The sequence below is a fragment of the Larus michahellis genome, chromosome 3, assembly GCF_964199755.1.
Source record: "Larus michahellis chromosome 3, bLarMic1.1, whole genome shotgun sequence".
NCBI lineage: Eukaryota > Metazoa > Chordata > Aves > Charadriiformes > Laridae > Larus > Larus michahellis.
In genome coordinates, this window is record NC_133898.1 from 22,835,271 (window position 1) to 22,851,801 (window position 16,531).

General features: G+C 46.7%; 2 protein-coding genes across 5 annotated transcripts; both read right to left on the bottom strand.

Moving 5' to 3' along the window:
• Positions 1-2,909: 2,909 nt before the first annotated feature.
• Positions 2,910-10,468, bottom strand: LOC141740421 (serine/arginine-rich splicing factor 7-like). 2 transcript variants are annotated; one of them, XM_074579107.1, is made up of 9 exons: positions 10,351-10,468; positions 9,775-9,955; positions 9,452-9,628; positions 8,429-8,503; positions 8,199-8,300; positions 7,651-7,704; positions 4,802-4,846; positions 4,077-4,112; positions 2,910-3,221 (listed from the first exon to the last, which is right to left on the bottom strand). In XM_074579107.1, exons 1-9 carry the CDS (start codon positions 10,370-10,372, stop codon positions 3,197-3,199), a joined length of 717 nt encoding a protein of 238 aa, XP_074435208.1. In that variant the 5' UTR covers positions 10,373-10,468; the 3' UTR covers positions 2,910-3,196. The 2 variants fall into 2 exon arrangements, with proteins under 2 accessions (XP_074435208.1, XP_074435209.1); XM_074579108.1 differs by lacking the exon at positions 4,802-4,846.
• Positions 10,469-11,785: 1,317 nt separating this feature from the next.
• Positions 11,786-16,516, bottom strand: GEMIN6 (gem nuclear organelle associated protein 6). Of its 3 annotated transcripts, none has more exons than XM_074579109.1 (3): positions 16,256-16,516; positions 14,495-14,640; positions 11,786-12,860 (listed from the first exon to the last, which is right to left on the bottom strand). In XM_074579109.1, exons 2-3 carry the CDS (start codon positions 14,620-14,622, stop codon positions 12,485-12,487), a joined length of 504 nt encoding a protein of 167 aa, XP_074435210.1. In that variant the 5' UTR covers positions 14,623-14,640; positions 16,256-16,516; the 3' UTR covers positions 11,786-12,484. The 3 variants fall into 3 exon arrangements, with proteins under 3 accessions (XP_074435210.1, XP_074435211.1, XP_074435212.1); XM_074579110.1 differs by lacking the exon at positions 16,256-16,516 and adding an exon at positions 15,482-15,555; XM_074579111.1 differs by lacking the exon at positions 16,256-16,516 and adding an exon at positions 14,920-15,338.
• Between the last annotated feature and the right edge of the window lie 15 nt (positions 16,517-16,531).

Sequence of the window (16,531 nt, forward strand, 5' to 3'; positions counted from 1 at the left end):
GTTTGTGTTTTTTCCCCACTTTGTTTGCAGAGAGCTTGCTAGCTGGCAGTAAGGTGGCTTCCAGTACACTCTGGGAAATGGGGAAATGGCAAATCTCCCAGGAGGAACAGGATCCTCCGTGTAAGGAAGCAAAGTGGGTTTTTTTTCTGAGGCCATATGCTGGCAGTAGTGTTTTATGGTCACACAAATACCCTGCTCCACGGCCGCTTCCTGTAATAGTAAAGTCTGGAGGCAGCGTGTGACATCAGAAGCTGCTCCCAAATTGGTTTAAAATCACTTGTACATTTTGGCCAAGACTTTACTTGAGGTAGTCAGTTTTGGCTGCACAGCAGGAAGGAAGTCCTGCTTTTGGAAACTTCAAGCCAAACTACTGCTCTGGGGAACAAGCTGCTACAGAAGAGGGTGGTGAACTGCTGTAGTAATAATGAACTATTGCTTCTTCCTTTTGACACTGCTCAGTTGCAATGCTGAGCATTGCTACAGCTGAACTGCCTGAGGTACTAGCGATTGCAAATAACAGCAAGTGCCTTAAGTGAAATAACTTTGCTGTCATCTGTAAAACCAGAGTGACCTCTGGCTCCATCACCAGCCCTGCCTCCAAAGAGCCTTCAGGCTGGGGAGGGAGGAGCAGAGAGGGCACAGCATTTAGGGGCTAGTTCAATTTGTCAAAAAACCCCACACTTGACTGTTTGCAACAGCAGTTTCACCACAACAGCCCCTTGCACAAGGAAGACAGGAGTACCAAAACCTGTGCAGTGCCGTGGACCTGTACGCATATCAGTGCAGCAGAATGCAGGTATGGGGATCTGCAGGCAGCTAAACTGTCCCCATAGCTTAATGTTGGCCAACAGCAGCGCCATACTTCTGTAACTGCACATCTGTATGCTTGTGCGTTTTTTTGTCTGCCAGTGACAGAACGGGCAAGTCTGGGAAGAGCACAGATCAATAGATACACTCAAAGGATGACAGTGGATAGTCAACTGTGAGCACACACCTCATGTCTCACTGCCTGGGCTGCAGGGCCAGCTGTTACTTTGTGTAATAGTGACAGAACCAGGCACCATCTCCCCCCTTCCATTTACCGTTCAGAATAAAGGCAGTCCAACCCCCCAGGTGAACAGCAGGGGCGGAGCTGGACCCCAGCAGCACACTGCAAGCCCTCAGCACAGCTGCAACTGCCATTGAGAGAGCAGTCTCCAAGACAGGACGAGATGCACATTAAATACGGATGAGAAGCACCAAACACAGTGGCAGTGCTACTATTAATAACCAACTGAAGAGTGGTTCCTCCCTCCTCCTCCTCCTCCCCCCAAAGCCTGCCCCTAGTAACCCTCCTTCCAGCCCTCATCCTGTACCTCTGAGCACCCTCTTTCTTGCAATACTGAGTGGAAAGGCTGAAAAAGGAAGGTGGCACTAGAGTTTAATCTAGAGGTTTATTGTGGAGTCAGCTTGCTTCAGCAGTACAGAAGAAAATAAGAGAAAAAGCTACCCCCTGGTAAAAGCCCTGTTGCATGGCATAGTTTTACTGTGCTACATGCAAACTGCAATGCAGCAGGGGGAAGGGATACTCCCCCCAGCCATGTTTAGCAATGGCTTTTGGGTCACCCTAGTTTAATGCTGTTGCTTCCAGCTCCCTCTTCTGCAGCTTATAGCAAAATATTAATTGCAGCATCATCAGCAAGGAAAGCCACTTACCCTACTAAGCACCAATGCACTAAAATGTACGAACATGGGGGGAGAGGGGAGGAGGGACGAGACAAAACACATGCTGCAGCACAGAGGAAGAGTCTTTGTGAACTCATGCATAGGTGCTCATTATCATTTTTTAAATACCTGGACATCCTGTAAAGTAACAATATCCAAAATTCATCTGAAAACCTGGGGCTGGGTGCCCATGCGCAACTGCAGTGCTCCACTGTAGCATATCAACCCACTGCTGACAAATTAGAAGCCCCCAGAGAATTATGGTTCCTGGCTGGCCTGTAAGACACAGCAATATAGGCCAGAACATACTCTAAGGAAGACTTTCAGTTAAATCATGTGGCACTCCGATTTCCTTACTAGTCTGATAATAGCCAAAGCTGCAAAGACAAATCAAACCGGCAAATACCTTGCGCTAGTTTATCATACTTATATTAACTCCTTCAGTAACCTATCCGTGGTGAGACGGGGACCATCTGTGTACTGGCAGCTACAATCCAGTTTCCCAAAGCAACAACCCATCAGGACAGCAGGGAGTCCCTTGGTTAAACTACTGCCACAGGAGAACACAGGACCAGGCAGATCGCGTCAGGCAGGTGGTAACATGAGCTCTGGATTCCCCAGATGTACGGCTACTTAAACATGACCTGCAGGTTCTGCTTGTGAATCTGTAAGAAAACACTTACGTTTTCCTAAAAAGAGTATCTATGTGTATTATCTTCTGCACCAGAACTGCCAGTTTATCCTAAGTATCACAAAGAAGTACTATTTGGACAACCAGGACATAAAACAAGATTTCTAAAAATATTTACTTCAATATTTTACATTCCAGAAGTATTCCAAATACCAATAAACATGACAGACAAACCAGGCTTCACATGCTCCTTGTTTTTCCATCTGTTAACACCCCTTCTAGACATTTTTCTAAGTCAAATCATCCAGCCCCGTTTTCACCTTCACCGAGCACTTTGGGGAAGTGCAGATAAAAACACAAGGTACCGATCACCGTAACATTCAAGACCAAACAGTAAGAATGACATCCTACAACAGGCAGACGCCTGCGGGACAGCCGCTGCCTGGCTGCTGTGCTACGCTCGTGTCACAAGCGCCTCTAACAGCCTGCCTCCTCCTGCTTTTCACCACAGTAACACCCGACCTGCTTCGGCTACCCCAATATTAACAGAAACAGCAGGGTTATCACAAAATACTTCTTAGTTAGAAATGCACAGTTTATTTCAATGCGCCAATAAAAAAAGCCCAACGTTTCCAGATCACAGAACGTTAACACAACAAAAAGAGTTTTGCATTAGTCTCCTAATAAGACTTTTTAAAGATCCAGATTCATGCCAATTGTTAGCCAATAGAAACAGCCTTCTAGGACTAAGCCCTTACATTTATAAAGACACCACAAAATCCCTTATAATAATGTAAACAAAATAAATTTTCTTCTTAAACTTTTTAAATTTGAACCCATTCTTTCAGGACTTGCGCTCCTTCAAGGGCTTCCTGATGGTGAATGACTGAAAGGGAAAGAAAAAGATTAAAAGCAGCTCCAACAGCAAAACCAACAGAAACTGTGGGTGCTACCCCAGGTTTCCTCTGCTCAGGAGCCCTCCCCCCCCACCTCACAACGCCCCTCCCCACAGTTTTCATTTACAGTTCATGAATAATGACAGAAGTGTTCTATTTTACACCTTTAGAAATAACAACTGCTTTGAGCTTGAAAAGGTCAGGCAAAATAAGAGACATCAGCTGTGTGAATCATCAAACCTGCTCAGAAAGCACCTTGGAGGCTGTGCTCCAGCGGTGCAGAGGAATTCTTACTCTGCCAGAACCTGCACAGTTCCAGTTTCGGGCACGATCTCAGACTAGGTAAATTCCAGCACATACTTCTCTCATTAGATAAGAGAACTTGCTTCTTACTTCACAGCACATAGCAGAACTTGGCAGCTCTGCAACTGAGAGCCAGCTGTGAGGAGCCACTAGCAGGAATTTAATCCTACAACATATTCGTGGTTTGCTCCATACCTTACAGTACTCGCTTCTTTCCCAGATTCTGAATTCCCGAGGAACTTTGTGATAGTTGATTCTCACTTGCCCACATTTCCTGTTGTCCTGTAAGATTTCTTTCAAGTAGGCTACCTTAGCATTATTATCATGAAGTTCTAACTACCAGCGGTAGGAAGTGCCCATAAAAATTCATCCTTTCATAGTAGGAAGTGCTCGTAAGAATTCATCTTTTCATAGTTCACAAACTAAGACAAGTAAAAAACTTTTAAGCTTTTATCCTTGCACAAGTTAACTTCTATAGCAAGCACTCCAGACACTAGTTCTATGTAACTGCATGGCACACTCCAGTTTTAAGATATTCCTACCTTCTCTTTGGAGATGGTGATCTGGATTTTGAGCGACTGTTAAATAAAAAAAACAAACACAAACCAAAACAATCAATGTGGTGAATCTGTATACACTCAGTAACCACTTTTGGCCATGTAAAAACAGTAAGAACAGTTTGATGTTGTTAAAAGACACCACCCTTAATGCTGATAGCAAGTATACACAATTACTTTAAGCAAGAAGCTGCAGTGGAGAAGGAAAACTGCTGAAAGCCAGAGCCCTCAGGAAAAGAGCAACACACAGCTTCAAAGTAGCTAAAAAATGATCACAGTGACCCTGCAAAGCAGGAGCAGCGAATCAAGTAGAGGAGAGTCAGGAAGACTGAGAACTACAGTTTACAACAAAGGTAGGGAAAGATATGCCCCAAATCCTGTAAAAAATACTTTGTCATGACCATGGGTTGAACAAAAACCTGCATCCACAATCCTTCTTGAAGAATTGCCTACTGTCCTGCAAAAATCAGCTATAAAAAGCCCCATAAAAATAACGTATAAAAAATATTTTAAAATCAGCTATTAAAAAATCCCCAAAACCAACAAAAACGAACAAAAAACCCAGAACAACAACAACGAGAAAAAAAAAAACCAAAAAACAAAAAACCCTCTTCCACATGCAACTGAAATACTGGTCAAAGCAGAGATTTTGAATCATGACCAAAAAAAAAAAAAAAAATACTGAGTGCTACTTGTATTTACACGCTCACCTTTTAGCAGGTAAGCCAGATTTAGATCTACCATGGGACCCAGACCTATAACAGGAGAAAAATAAAGCTCAGCGAAGCAGCCAGTGGCAAGCACATACAATGAAAGTTAGGTAAACCAGCAACAGCAAATTCGTACTACGTGGCATCACAAACCAGAGAGGAAGCCTCTGGTGCTGCAGACTCCTCTCGTGATGTTTCAGCAGAATCTTTTAGCTCTTACTGCAGAGACCCCACTTATGAGAAGACAAGAGTACAACCACAAGAAGCTCCCCAGCAAAACTTCAGCTACCACTTTCACAGAAGAGAGGACCTTGTACCAGGCTCCCAGACTTTCTCCCCACCTGCAAGTATCCCTTCCGTAAAGGAAACGGTTTCAAGTGCCATCTTAGAACATCTTTTAATAGCACATTAAGAGGCCAGAATCAGGCACGTGTGCTGAAGAGCTGATGTATTCCCCAGATCAAGTTCCCAGTGCCACTTCTATTCAACTGTAACATAGTTCCTTCATCAGTTCTCCCAATGAAAACAGCATTTCAGTTTTCTCTTCAATATCTGGCTACTAATGTGTAAAACTATTCCCAGTTCATCTTATGAATTAAAATCTACTCCAACAGTGAGACTTTCCTCCCACATTTATCGTGTTACTTTATCAACTCCAGTATTTGCTGTTACTTAAAAAATATTTGTCCTCCTAGAGTGTCAGAATTCAGGCATGTGGTATTACTGAACATCAGAAAGTCCAGTGTTCACGACAGCCAGTTGTTTAATAGACTTGGCCAAAAAAAGTAAGAAATTGCTCACAACTGTTTTTAAAGGGTAATCAAGATTCACCTTTACACAGCCTATTAACTTACAAAAAATACTACATGGACAATGCTGGCATAAGTTAAACAAAGAGTTCTGTGCCACTGCTTTGAAACCTTCCTGCTCACTATGCTGAGGTGTCATCTGTTACAGTTCCTAACACTATAACCGGCAATTTTGTTACTGTATCACCGTTACACAGGATGGAGTTGCTGGCAACTACCCAGAACTTGTATTTGGTAGCATAAGAATTATTTCCTTTGGTAAGAAATACAGTAAGGCAGCACACAAGAGCATCATCTTACTGCAAGAACTGATGGCAAATCCTCCTTCTGAGAGGCACAGCAACAAAGCAGGACTGAAGATCAAAAGCTCCAGAAGCAGCACCAGTTAGGTACTAGTGTTTTGCTGCACTAGCAGAGGACCAGCACTGGCTAACACAGAAAAAAGTTTTCACAATCACCACTTCCCACCACTGCCAACTGCAGACCTTACACAAAGTCAGCATTCCTCAGAAATTTCAACACGAGTATCACGCCTTTCACACAGGAACACGACTGTCCCACAACACTAGCAGTCACCAAGCAACATCAGCTGTATCCACACTCCTCCACAGTAGCAGCATGCAACTTGAGCCTGGCTAGTCACCTCCTGCACTACAGGCCTCTGGATAATAAGTCAGGACAGCTCTAGTAATACCCATCATCATCATCATCCCCTTAAAGGCTCAATGTGCAAGTCCTAAGGTAGAAGGCAGACCCCTAAAAATCATTTCTCTTCCCCATTCTTATGCAAAACAAAAACGACTTCTTCCAACTTATGAGCTCTCACGTCCATCACGTTGTTATCCTACTCTTTCACCCTTCTTCCAACTAAGACTTAACACGAAGGACAGAGGAAAATAATGCAGGAGGCGTTTACTCTATATCCATTTTCCTCAACCTCCATTTCATCATGGAAAACATTCAGATCCACAAAACCAGGGACAGATGTCAGAGAAGTCCTTCAAAACACTACCTGTGACATTAAGGTCCTGATTCATTCAGCCCTCCAAACCTCTGAAGTCAAGCATCTTACGCATTTGTTAACACTACAGCAATTTAATTTGATTTAACGCTCAGAACCGGAACTGACAAAGGTAAAAAGCTGTAAGCAAGAGTTCAGCCAACAATGGCAACCTTCTCATTACTTCTCCCCCCTCCCCAACATTTGGGATTTACAAAAAAACCAACATGTCAAGACAAACCTAAGCAGCATTTCCTGCAGGACATAAGGTCAAGCATTCTCTAAATGCATCGGCATTAACTAGTTTTCAAAACTTCTCCCTAGACTTTAAATCTTATTGTGGGAAATTACCAGAATATTGGCAAGGAGGATCGTAAATGTGCTCAAGTGACTTGCAGCTGGGGTGTCAAAAACCAAGTATATCATACTAACTGTTGTAACACAAGTAGAACATCTGTGTTTAGGTAACATAGGCCTGTGATAGACTCAGATGGAACATGCTTGAGACTCCTGCCCTGCTATGGGCAAGATCAAAGCACAGTGGTAAGCTACGCCTGCGTCAATCCCTGATAAACAGGTAAAAACAGCAAGTTTGTTGATCCTCTAGCAGGGACCAAGCTCCGCAGTGCCTCTGTCCCTGCCTCTGTCCCCACCTGGGTGCCTCTGCCCGAGTGCTGCTTCGAGCATCCCCCCGGTTGGCAAGGTACTGAATATAAAAATTTACTCCTTGTATTTCATCCATGGTTTTGTAGTTCTTCCTGTGTACTGCCTGTGCCGGCTTGCACGCATATATACGCTTTGTTTATGGCTACATATACATATAGTAGCCACAGACCAAAACAAACTTATGTTTATTACAAGAAAACAATGGCTACTTTAGTCTGTGAAGAGGCATAAATTATTAACATTAAGCACAAATATTGCCATGCTACATAACCTTCTAAGCCCTTCCAGCCAAATTACCCTGGGGAAGAAAAAAAACCACATACACCCCACCCCCTCCAAACTATTATTGATTTGAATTAAAACAATTATCTTACCTGCTTCGAGGCCATACAACAGACCGGGACCTTGAACGTGATCTGGACCTAGACCTACAAAAAAAGCAATGAAAGCTCAACTACTACTACATAATTCATACAGGTGAGGTAGAATTCTTTGACTCCTATGATATCAACCTCAGACAATTTTGTTACAACCATTAGTTTCGCAGAAGCAACTTTTATTATTAAAAAGCTGTAGTACATTTGTCCAGTACTAGCATCCGCATAAGAAATCCTACTGCCCTAAACGACTAAGCATAATTACTCCCTGTATCCCTGAAGGTGAAGTAGGAAACCTTAACCATAGATCAAGGCTGTAACTTTAGTATAGTATTAAAAAAAAAAAAAAAACCACTCATAAACAGCAGTTCCAAAATTATATGCCTAAGTTTTTAACTTCAAAGAAAGCATTCAGTGTAGCCCTCAGGGATGTAACACCACAAAGGCTCCTGCAAACACATGGACTGCAAAATACAAACTTAACGTTAACTGCAACAGGTTACATTCCCTACAACAGTGTTGCAGGCTTACTATAAAACACATACCTTGATCTCCTTAAAGAACCAGATCGAGATCTGCGGGGTGAAAATGATCTATACCTACGAGGAGAGATTGACCTGGACCTGCGGTACGAAGCTGACCTCGATCTACAAAACAAAAAACGGAAAAAACCCCACAAAAATGATTACAAGGTACTTTTCACAAGGTTACAGAAAGCGGTGGAGCAGAGGGAGAAGTAAGACAAAGACAGAAAACACAGCAGCCAGAAACCTACCTCCTACCACGACTCCGACTGCGTGACCGAGAATACCTTCTTCCACGGGACCTTGAACGGGATCTAGACCGGGACCTGGTTTTAGGTTAGAGAAAACAGGTATCAGGAAACAGCTGCAGCAATCGGTGCACGTGAGGCCCTGCTGAAGTCAAAACTGATTTCAGACAACTAAAAAGAAAAAAAAAAAAAAAAAGAAAAAAAAAGAAAAAAAAAAACAAAACAAAACAACAAAAACCACACCACTAGCATCTGTCAGTTGGAAAAATGTCTGGGCCTACTTGTCTTGAGCATTTACTACCTAGAAAAATGTTAAAAGCTGAATTACATTGCAGAATTACATTAGAATAGAAAACACTGTAATGCGTATTTAAAATAAACCTTGCAAGTTTGCAGGTCGACCCTCTTTGGCCCAAGGTCTAGCAGATCTAGACGGTCTAGAAGTATCTATAGCCGATCGCTGCATCTAGGTGTTCTCTTCAATCTAACGACGATCAAACTGACAGCCCAATGAGCCAGGGTGAGGCTTGATTGACGCAAGAAGATTTTTCTAGGTGGGAATGTGGTCAATCTGGTGTTCCTCTTTCTAAACCGGAGGGGGGCCCCAATTGAAAGCCAAATTTACTGTTACGGCGATCACCGTCTCAAATTTTCTGCCCTTAAAGAATAAGGTGAAGCTACGTGTAGATGGCTCGAGGGGATCTGGCCTCTTATGCTGATCACCTCAAGGTCTAGGAGGATCTTAAGTGTCGGATTTGCAAGGCGCCTCAGCATGAAATCTTAAGGCTCGTGACATTCTGAATCAAGGCGACTGACTCAAACGAAGAAACCTGAAAGGTTTTGACCAGGTTGATTATTAAGATATTAACATTTTATATGTATTAGCAAAAAAAAAAAAAAGTGATATACACCTGTTGACTTACAACATTAAGATTTAAAACTGGCGTAACATTCTGTTCTTTGCTAACAAGAGCTACACAAAAGTGCACCGGTGAAGCAACCCAGCCGCTCTGGCCCCACACGTACCTGCTCCTCCTTCGGCGACTATAGCGGTGACAATCATAAGCATAGTGGCCTTTCTCACCACACTCATAGCATCTGTCATTAGGGTCAAAGGGGCGCCGTGCGGGAGGCCTGTCGTAACGGGAGCGACGAGGCATCCCCGTTGACACTTCCACTCTCACCCTCGAGCCACATATTATCCTGCAAGACATGATACGTATTAATCACAGGAATGCTCTTCTCCTCTGTGATCGTTACACACAGAATGGCTATCAATGATGGGTGTGGGCTGAGGAGGTCAGAAACTAAAGACAGAGCAGTGAGGGAGGTTTTAGGCATGCACATACTTTCCATCGAGGCCGAGCACAGCATCCTCAGCATCCCTCGGGTCTTCAAACTCCACGAAGGCGAACCCCGGCGGGTTCCTCGCGATCCACACGGTTCTCAGGGGCCCGTAGTAGCTGAAGGCTCTCTCCAGCTCGCCCTTGCCCGCGCCCGTGCCCAGGTTCCCCACGTACACCTTGGTCTCTGCCGGGACGGACGCCATGTCAGGGCCGGGCCCCGCACACCGCCCGCAGCGCGCAGGCGCGACGCCGGGCACGCGGCCACGCTCGCGGCACCCCCGCCGCCCCTCCCCCCGCCGCCCGCCGCCATCTTTGACACCGCCTCCATTTTGGTGGGCTCCCGCCGCCGCGCCGTCCCTCACCGCCCCCCCCCCCCGCTCTCCGTTAGGGCCCGGTCTTCACCGGGGCCGCGGCCGCAGGACGGCGGTGGCCCGCCCGCCGCGTCTCCCTTCTTGGCGCCATCTCCCCTCACAGCCGCCCGCCTGGAGCAACGGCCGCCTTCTCACACCCTCAGCGCGGCGCGAACGCCGCCGCCCCGCGCCCCCTCACCCCCGTTCACCCGGCCCCGGTCGCCCCTACCGTATCGCCCGTAGCGCGACATCTTCCCGGCGACAGGCCCGGCCCCCGCGCGCGCGACCCTTATATAGAGGGATCGGCCGCCGCGCGTGCGCGCTGCGCCCCGGCAGCCGCACGGGGGGCGGGCTCCGGTCTCCTGGCAACGGGGGCAGGTCTCGCGAGAACCCGGCGGGGGGCGCGCGCCGAAGCCGCCGCCTGGGGCCTGCCGCCATTGTGGCCGCTGAGGAGTGTCTCGTCTGGGGGGCCAGCGGGGCTCCTCACGGGCATCGGCCACCGCTGCTCGCCCCCCGGCGAGAGCTCCCAGCGGAGCGCGCCCGGCTGTGAGGAAGGCAGGGCGGTGCTGAGGAGACAGGAACCGCTTGTTTCAGTCATGGCCTCTCACGCCAGACTGGTAACTCAGCTCCCAGCCCTGCTGGCATTGCCTCGGAGCCTGCCAAGCTCCTTGTTCCCTGGTGAGGAGGTAGGAGGCTTTGCCTTCCTTGTAACGAGGCATTCTTAAGCTGTTCTTAAGTCTCTTGAGTGGAGTGTGACCTGACACCAGCTCTCACGCCGGATACATCGCAACTGGGTGCCCTGGAGCGCCAAGGGGACTGCCCTGCCCAGTCAGTGCCCTCACCCAGGCAGGCAGCTGGAGCATTCCTGCATTGGCATCTACCGACATTCTCGGGGAGATAGGCAGAGGAATATTAGAGGAGAAGCCGCTGCCCAGGCATTCACACCCTGTCCCCGGAGTGGCATACGCACCACCCCAGTCTGTCACCACCACGACCAGGGTCCCTTTGCACCGGGTGACTCCCGTGAGCCGACGGGTGCCCCTTCCCACCCCGCACACACCCTTATGCTTGGGGACGCTCCCTCCTTCCTCAGGCTCGACCCTGGGTTTCCTGCAGCAGAGTCTCAGGCATCGGATTTTGTAAAAATAAATAATTGAAAGGTACAGCAGCAGGATCAGCCTGGGCTGGGTGTCTCCAAAAAGGGAGGGACCCGGAGCAAAGAAATCCCTGGACTATTATACCCCTGAGATCTATATACACCTGCCCCTCACACACTGTTCACATGTCTATTAGTCCAATGGCGATTTTTGGTCTGGGGTCTTCTAAAACCCTCTTTTCTTCTACTAAAAGACTGAACACAGCACTCTCTTCTGCTACTAAAAGACTGAACACAGCACTCTACCAGCTGCTAGGAAAATTACCAAGAAAATTAGCTCTATTGTAGCGTAAAGGCTTCAGCAAATCTAGCTACTTCTAAGTAAAGCTAAGCAAACAGCATAAGTCACACCGTATTATAACCCTAAGTAATTTATTTTAATTAAAACCTATTTAAGTTAAACAACTAATACCTCTCAACAGGAGCGTAAGTAGAGTGAAGGATTTTTAAGAGAAGTCAGCATGAACCTCACCAATCCAAAGTAATTTTAAATTAACTACAGCAGGAATGAGGAGGGCCTTTTATTAACAAGGGTTAGACAGACTTTTCAAATGCATTTGAGCACACTAACAGGTTATTTGGTGCTCTCTCACAATCAGACAGAACAGATCAATACACAAAGAGAAAAATGAAGGCTCTAAGACTCCTGACTAGATTAATAATCTCAGGAATAATCACACAATGATTCTTTCTGAACAAGCTTTCTTTTTCTGAAAAAGCTTTCTGAACAGTTTTCTCATCTGGTTTGGGAATTTCAAGTGTCACAATTCCCTTTCGGAAAAAAACATAAATCTGGTAAGCAGTTCAAATCAACATGCCTACACCACTAGATAATTAATTAAATTAATTTTAAAAGCAGAGGAAAAGGGAGAGTTTAAATTTATCATATATCATCTTTCACAAAACTGTTACAAAAATACTTATTAAACTGTTATATCAACTTAATACTGATATAGTAAACTGATTATCAGTTTAATACATCATCATTATCCAATGGCTTGCTTTTAATAAAAAAAAAAGTGCATGGAAAAATGCTTTGTGCTTTTAGTTTATGCTGCTTGTTTTATCCCTTTCTTAACATACAAAAATCAGACAAAAGTACCTAACCCTGGCATTTTCGCAAATAGTGAATATTGATACCCAGGACAGTTCCTAAAATGGGCTGGGTAGACCCGTTCCTGAAGACAACTGCTTTAAACAGCAGACATCACTGTTGTTTTTCCAGGTAGCCCTGTATCAAGCCTTGAACCCGAGAGAGAATAATCTCATTGGAGCTGCTGCACTCCTCCGGGCCATATGGCGGGTCAATAGTTAATACCCCCGCCACACACAGTGTTCTTCCCGATTCCCCTTGCTCTGTTACGGGGATGTGGTTTGTTTCTAGCCAAGTCTTCAAGGCGTTCTTCCTCTTTTCCTCTTCCTCCGGGCTGTAGGCTTTGCTTTCTTCAGGTGCAAATATGCAAGAAAGCCGTTGCTTCATTTCATCGTCTCCTTCTTTCAGTATTTCAACCTCCTGGATGGCATGGCCCAAGACAACTGATATGGACACTTTTTCATTCTCCAGGAATGTTGCAAGGACAATACTGCCAAGGAAAGAAGGATGTATGAGTCACTGTACTGAACTGAAGACTGAGAAACACAGGCCAAGATTCTTGGAAATGAGTGCTCATTAGCATCAGCGTAACCCGGATATTTAGGCAACATCAAGTACCCAGCATTTTTCTTGAAAATCACGCTGCTATACCCTTAAAATACTGAAAACGTGGGGCTTCGCGAGTAACTTCTGGCCTTGAATTTGAAACTACTCTAGGTACTATCAAGCAGAGCGTTATTGTAAAAAAGCAAAACGTACATTAAAATCAGGGCTGGGAATATAAATATTTTTGTGCCGCATTCCCAACCTTGCTAAAGAACTTTAAGTCTTCCAACATTCAAAAACAATGATACTTTCATACATTCAGCACTTTGAACGCTGAAGGCAATGGTGGCAGCTAACACTAGAACCTTTTAATGACAAATTATTCACATTTAATTATTGATCATTACTAAAAGAATAAATTATTTTTTTTTAATGACTGTTGTTAGTTTCTTAACTGAAAACTATAGCTTGAGTATTACAACGGGAACACAGCGGAGCAGGTTCAGGCTCCTGTAGAAGCAGCCTGGTCTTTTCCCAAGGGCATTTACATCCCAGAAGTCCTAAAATATAGGTAGGGTATTTCTAGGATCTCTTCCCCATATATCAACAAAGAGGATCAGAAACCATTTTCTTTCTCTTGTGGGAAGAAAAATTCCAGAATTTGATGCCGATGCTTTGCTCATCTACTGTTGCCACCACTAGTGGAAGTAATGGCTTCTTGGGAAATGTGCAGTGAATTATTTCTTGATTGTAGCCTGGGCCACAACCAGAATCACTCACAGCTGGGCGCACCTTTCCTACCGAAATGGCAAGCAACTCCAAGAGAAGATTTGAGTATCAGAGCTACTCCAGAGTTGAAGCAACAATCAATTCTTCTGAAACACATCAGAAGCTGGATGTTCCAGTTTCTAGCCTCCATCTTGTGCTCACATGGGACAAGGTCACAACCAAAAAGGTATTAAAAAGCTCCGGCAGCAAGGAGACAAATTTCTGACTATTCCCTGGTGCGTTTTGCCTTTCAAACCCTGTTTTCAAGTTACCAGAGAACTGTAGTACCACTTTCTGGCCAATGCCCTTGACGATTTTCCCTGCGTCCTCTCCAAAGCAGCCACTACACGCTTATGGCTGTCCAGCTGGAGAGGAAAACAGGACGTTGCTGTGAGAACTCTGGACAGAGGATAAGGATTTGAACACCTAAAGCATTAAAAACATTCCTGCAGTCCTGCTCTCTTTGTGAAGCGGGGCTCAGGATATTATTAAAAGTAGTCCTAAACGTATGGATATCATTTAAAGTACTAACATCAGGTCTACAATGAAGTCAGAATGAATCCAGGCATTATCCATTCCCCAAACTTAATAGTCCTTTGAATGAGATTAAAATGAATTTAGATGAACTGATCTCATCAACTACAATATTGCTTTCTCTTAGGCCTTGCCAATTAAAAAAAAAAAAAAAGACACACAGCCCCAACTTGCAGTTTTTGCTCCAACTAAGTTTGCTTCAGTCTTGGGATCTTTTATCTTCCTGAAAAACTTGTTTTATCCTAGCTCTACAGAAACAAAAGCTTTGGCACTTACCTGGCAGAAACTGGATCAACCGTTAAGACCCATCCTTCGTATTCATGTTTCTCGATTGCAGCAACTTTCACCATTTTGTTCACGTAAGTTTCCCAGTCTAGAGGGCTTTTCCTCTGCCAGTCATTCATATTTCTTACATCCAGAACCTAGAACACAGCCAGTGCAATTAGCAGAAGCAACAGATCCTCGTGCTTTGCCCGTCCCGTCATAACTGAGTTTACCTGCAGGTAAAGATCTTCCATTCATCTTAAGCATAGTTTGTTGTTTTGTTTTGTTTTTTAAAGCAAACATCCACACAGGTGGTTTGCATATTGCCACAGTTCTGTAATTTCCCACCAGTTCACTTGTTTTTAAAGGCACACAGCAAAGCCTCAAAAAAAACACTGTTCTGCTAATGGAACACTTTCTCATCACTGTAAACGTACCATTTTTTGCTCTGCCCTCTTCCAAAATCTTTGGGGATCCCTGTCCCCGAAGGGCAGAAGTTTACCGGCTTTTCTCTGTGCTCCCCTGTGCCCGAGCCCTCCCGCTAGCCGCGGGCGAGCGTTACCCGGCCGGCTCCGGGCTGGGGCGAGCAGCGGCTGCACTGCGGATATCGACGGCAATGCCACCCCTGCCTCAGCTCGGGGACACGCCAGCGTTTGTCCCCCTCCCAGTGCCCCTCCGCAGCAGGGGCTGGAAAGAAGTGGCACCCCCATCCTTTGTTCCAGCCAGGCTCCCCGGCACTGCCTCTCAGGGCCGCTCCGCTGCCCGCGGGAAGCCCGGGGCCCACCGGAAGAGCCGCCCGGCTCCCCGTCGGGAGGGGAGGCCCCGGCCCCGGCCCCGGCCCCGGCCCCGGCCCCGGCCCCGGCCCCGGCGCCGGCCCCGGCGCCGGCCCCGGCGCCGGCCCCGGCCCCGGCGCCGGCCCCGGCGCCGGCCCCGGCCCCGGCCCCGGCCCCGGCCCCGGCCCCGGCCCCGGCCCCGGCCCCGGCCCCGGCCCCGGCGCACCTCAGGGGGAAGCGCAAAACTCTGGGGCCTGGAGCGCTTTATAAACGCGGGCGTGCGTATCCATTACGCGTATGGATATGCGAAAAAACATGACGGGTATAAAATGAGATAGTCTTATTTTAAGGAGGTAATTTCCCTTTTCTTTTTTTGGGGTTCTTTTTTTTCTGGTGGTTTCACTTCACTTTCCACAGGGCCGCAGGGATTATTTGTGAATGGTTTATACCGCTGTATTCAGCTGCTCTGCTCTTTCGGGGTAATATTTTAAAGGGTATTATCATAAAGCAGAGATCAGCAAAGCATTTCCATTGTAAGAGCAAGGAACACAACGGGAAAACTTTGCTTCTGTTTGAAGGAAAAAGTGGTGGCACGAAGGAATGTGTTTTTATGTATTTACGCACACAACACAGTTTAGTTCACATTTAGGTCTAAACAGCTTCCTAAGGGGTCCCCCTTTGGATCACAGACCGGAGGGTTGTTTGTTCAAAGTCCCTTCTGAGCAAAACACTCCAAGCATCTCCGGGTTTAATTCGTGCTAATCTGAGTCCTTGCCGATTCCCCCTCCCCGGCATTCTTGCCACTGTAGTTATTTAATTGTTCCACGAAGCGCTGAAGTTTTTTGTTTTTTGTTTTTTTGTCCTGCCGCCTAAGCGGTATCTTATCGATGCGGGTCGCTACCGCAGGCTCCATCCACACTGCAGCCTTCCCCCCCACCGCCAACTCCACCTCAGCCACGGCCGCCCTCCCAACCCAACCCAACCCAACCCAGCCACTAACTGTGCTACTGGGCGCTCCCGGCGCGGATCGGGGGGACAAAACCCTCTTTTCCGGCGCGAACAGCTCCGGGGGCGATTCTGCGCCGCCGTCCCCAGCCGACGGTGCCCTTTCCGGGGCGGGGGGGTAAGCAACACGGGCCCAGGCCAGCAAGGCCCTTCTTCCCGCCGTAGCTCACGGGCCGGCCCCCTCAGGAGCCACCGCCCGCTTGCTCCCGCCTCCCCGTCACCGTGGCAACCGGCGCCCCACCGCCCGCCCTGCCTCTCCCGCCGCGCATGC

Coding starts and splice junctions, on each gene's coding strand:
- GEMIN6 (XM_074579111.1), bottom strand. CDS start 15,192: ATGGGGGTGCCACTTCTTTCCAGCCCCTGCTGCGGAGGGGCACTGGGA. Junction 14,641..14,919: donor AGAGGGCAGAGCAAAAAATG/GTACGTTTACAG, acceptor GCTGTGTTCTAG/GTTCTGGATGTAAGAAATAT. Junction 12,861..14,494: donor GTTGATCCAGTTTCTGCCAG/GTAAGTGCCAAA, acceptor TTTCCTTGGCAG/TATTGTCCTTGCAACATTCC.
- LOC141740421 (XM_074579107.1), bottom strand. CDS start 10,372: ATGTCGCGCTACGGGCGATACG. Junction 9,956..10,350: donor GTCGCGCTACGGGCGATACG/GTAGGGGCGACC, acceptor CCGTCCCGGCAG/AGACCAAGGTGTACGTGGGG. Junction 8,301..8,428: donor AGTCGGAGTCGTGGTAGGAG/GTAGGTTTCTGG, acceptor TTTGTTTTGTAG/ATCGAGGTCAGCTTCGTACC.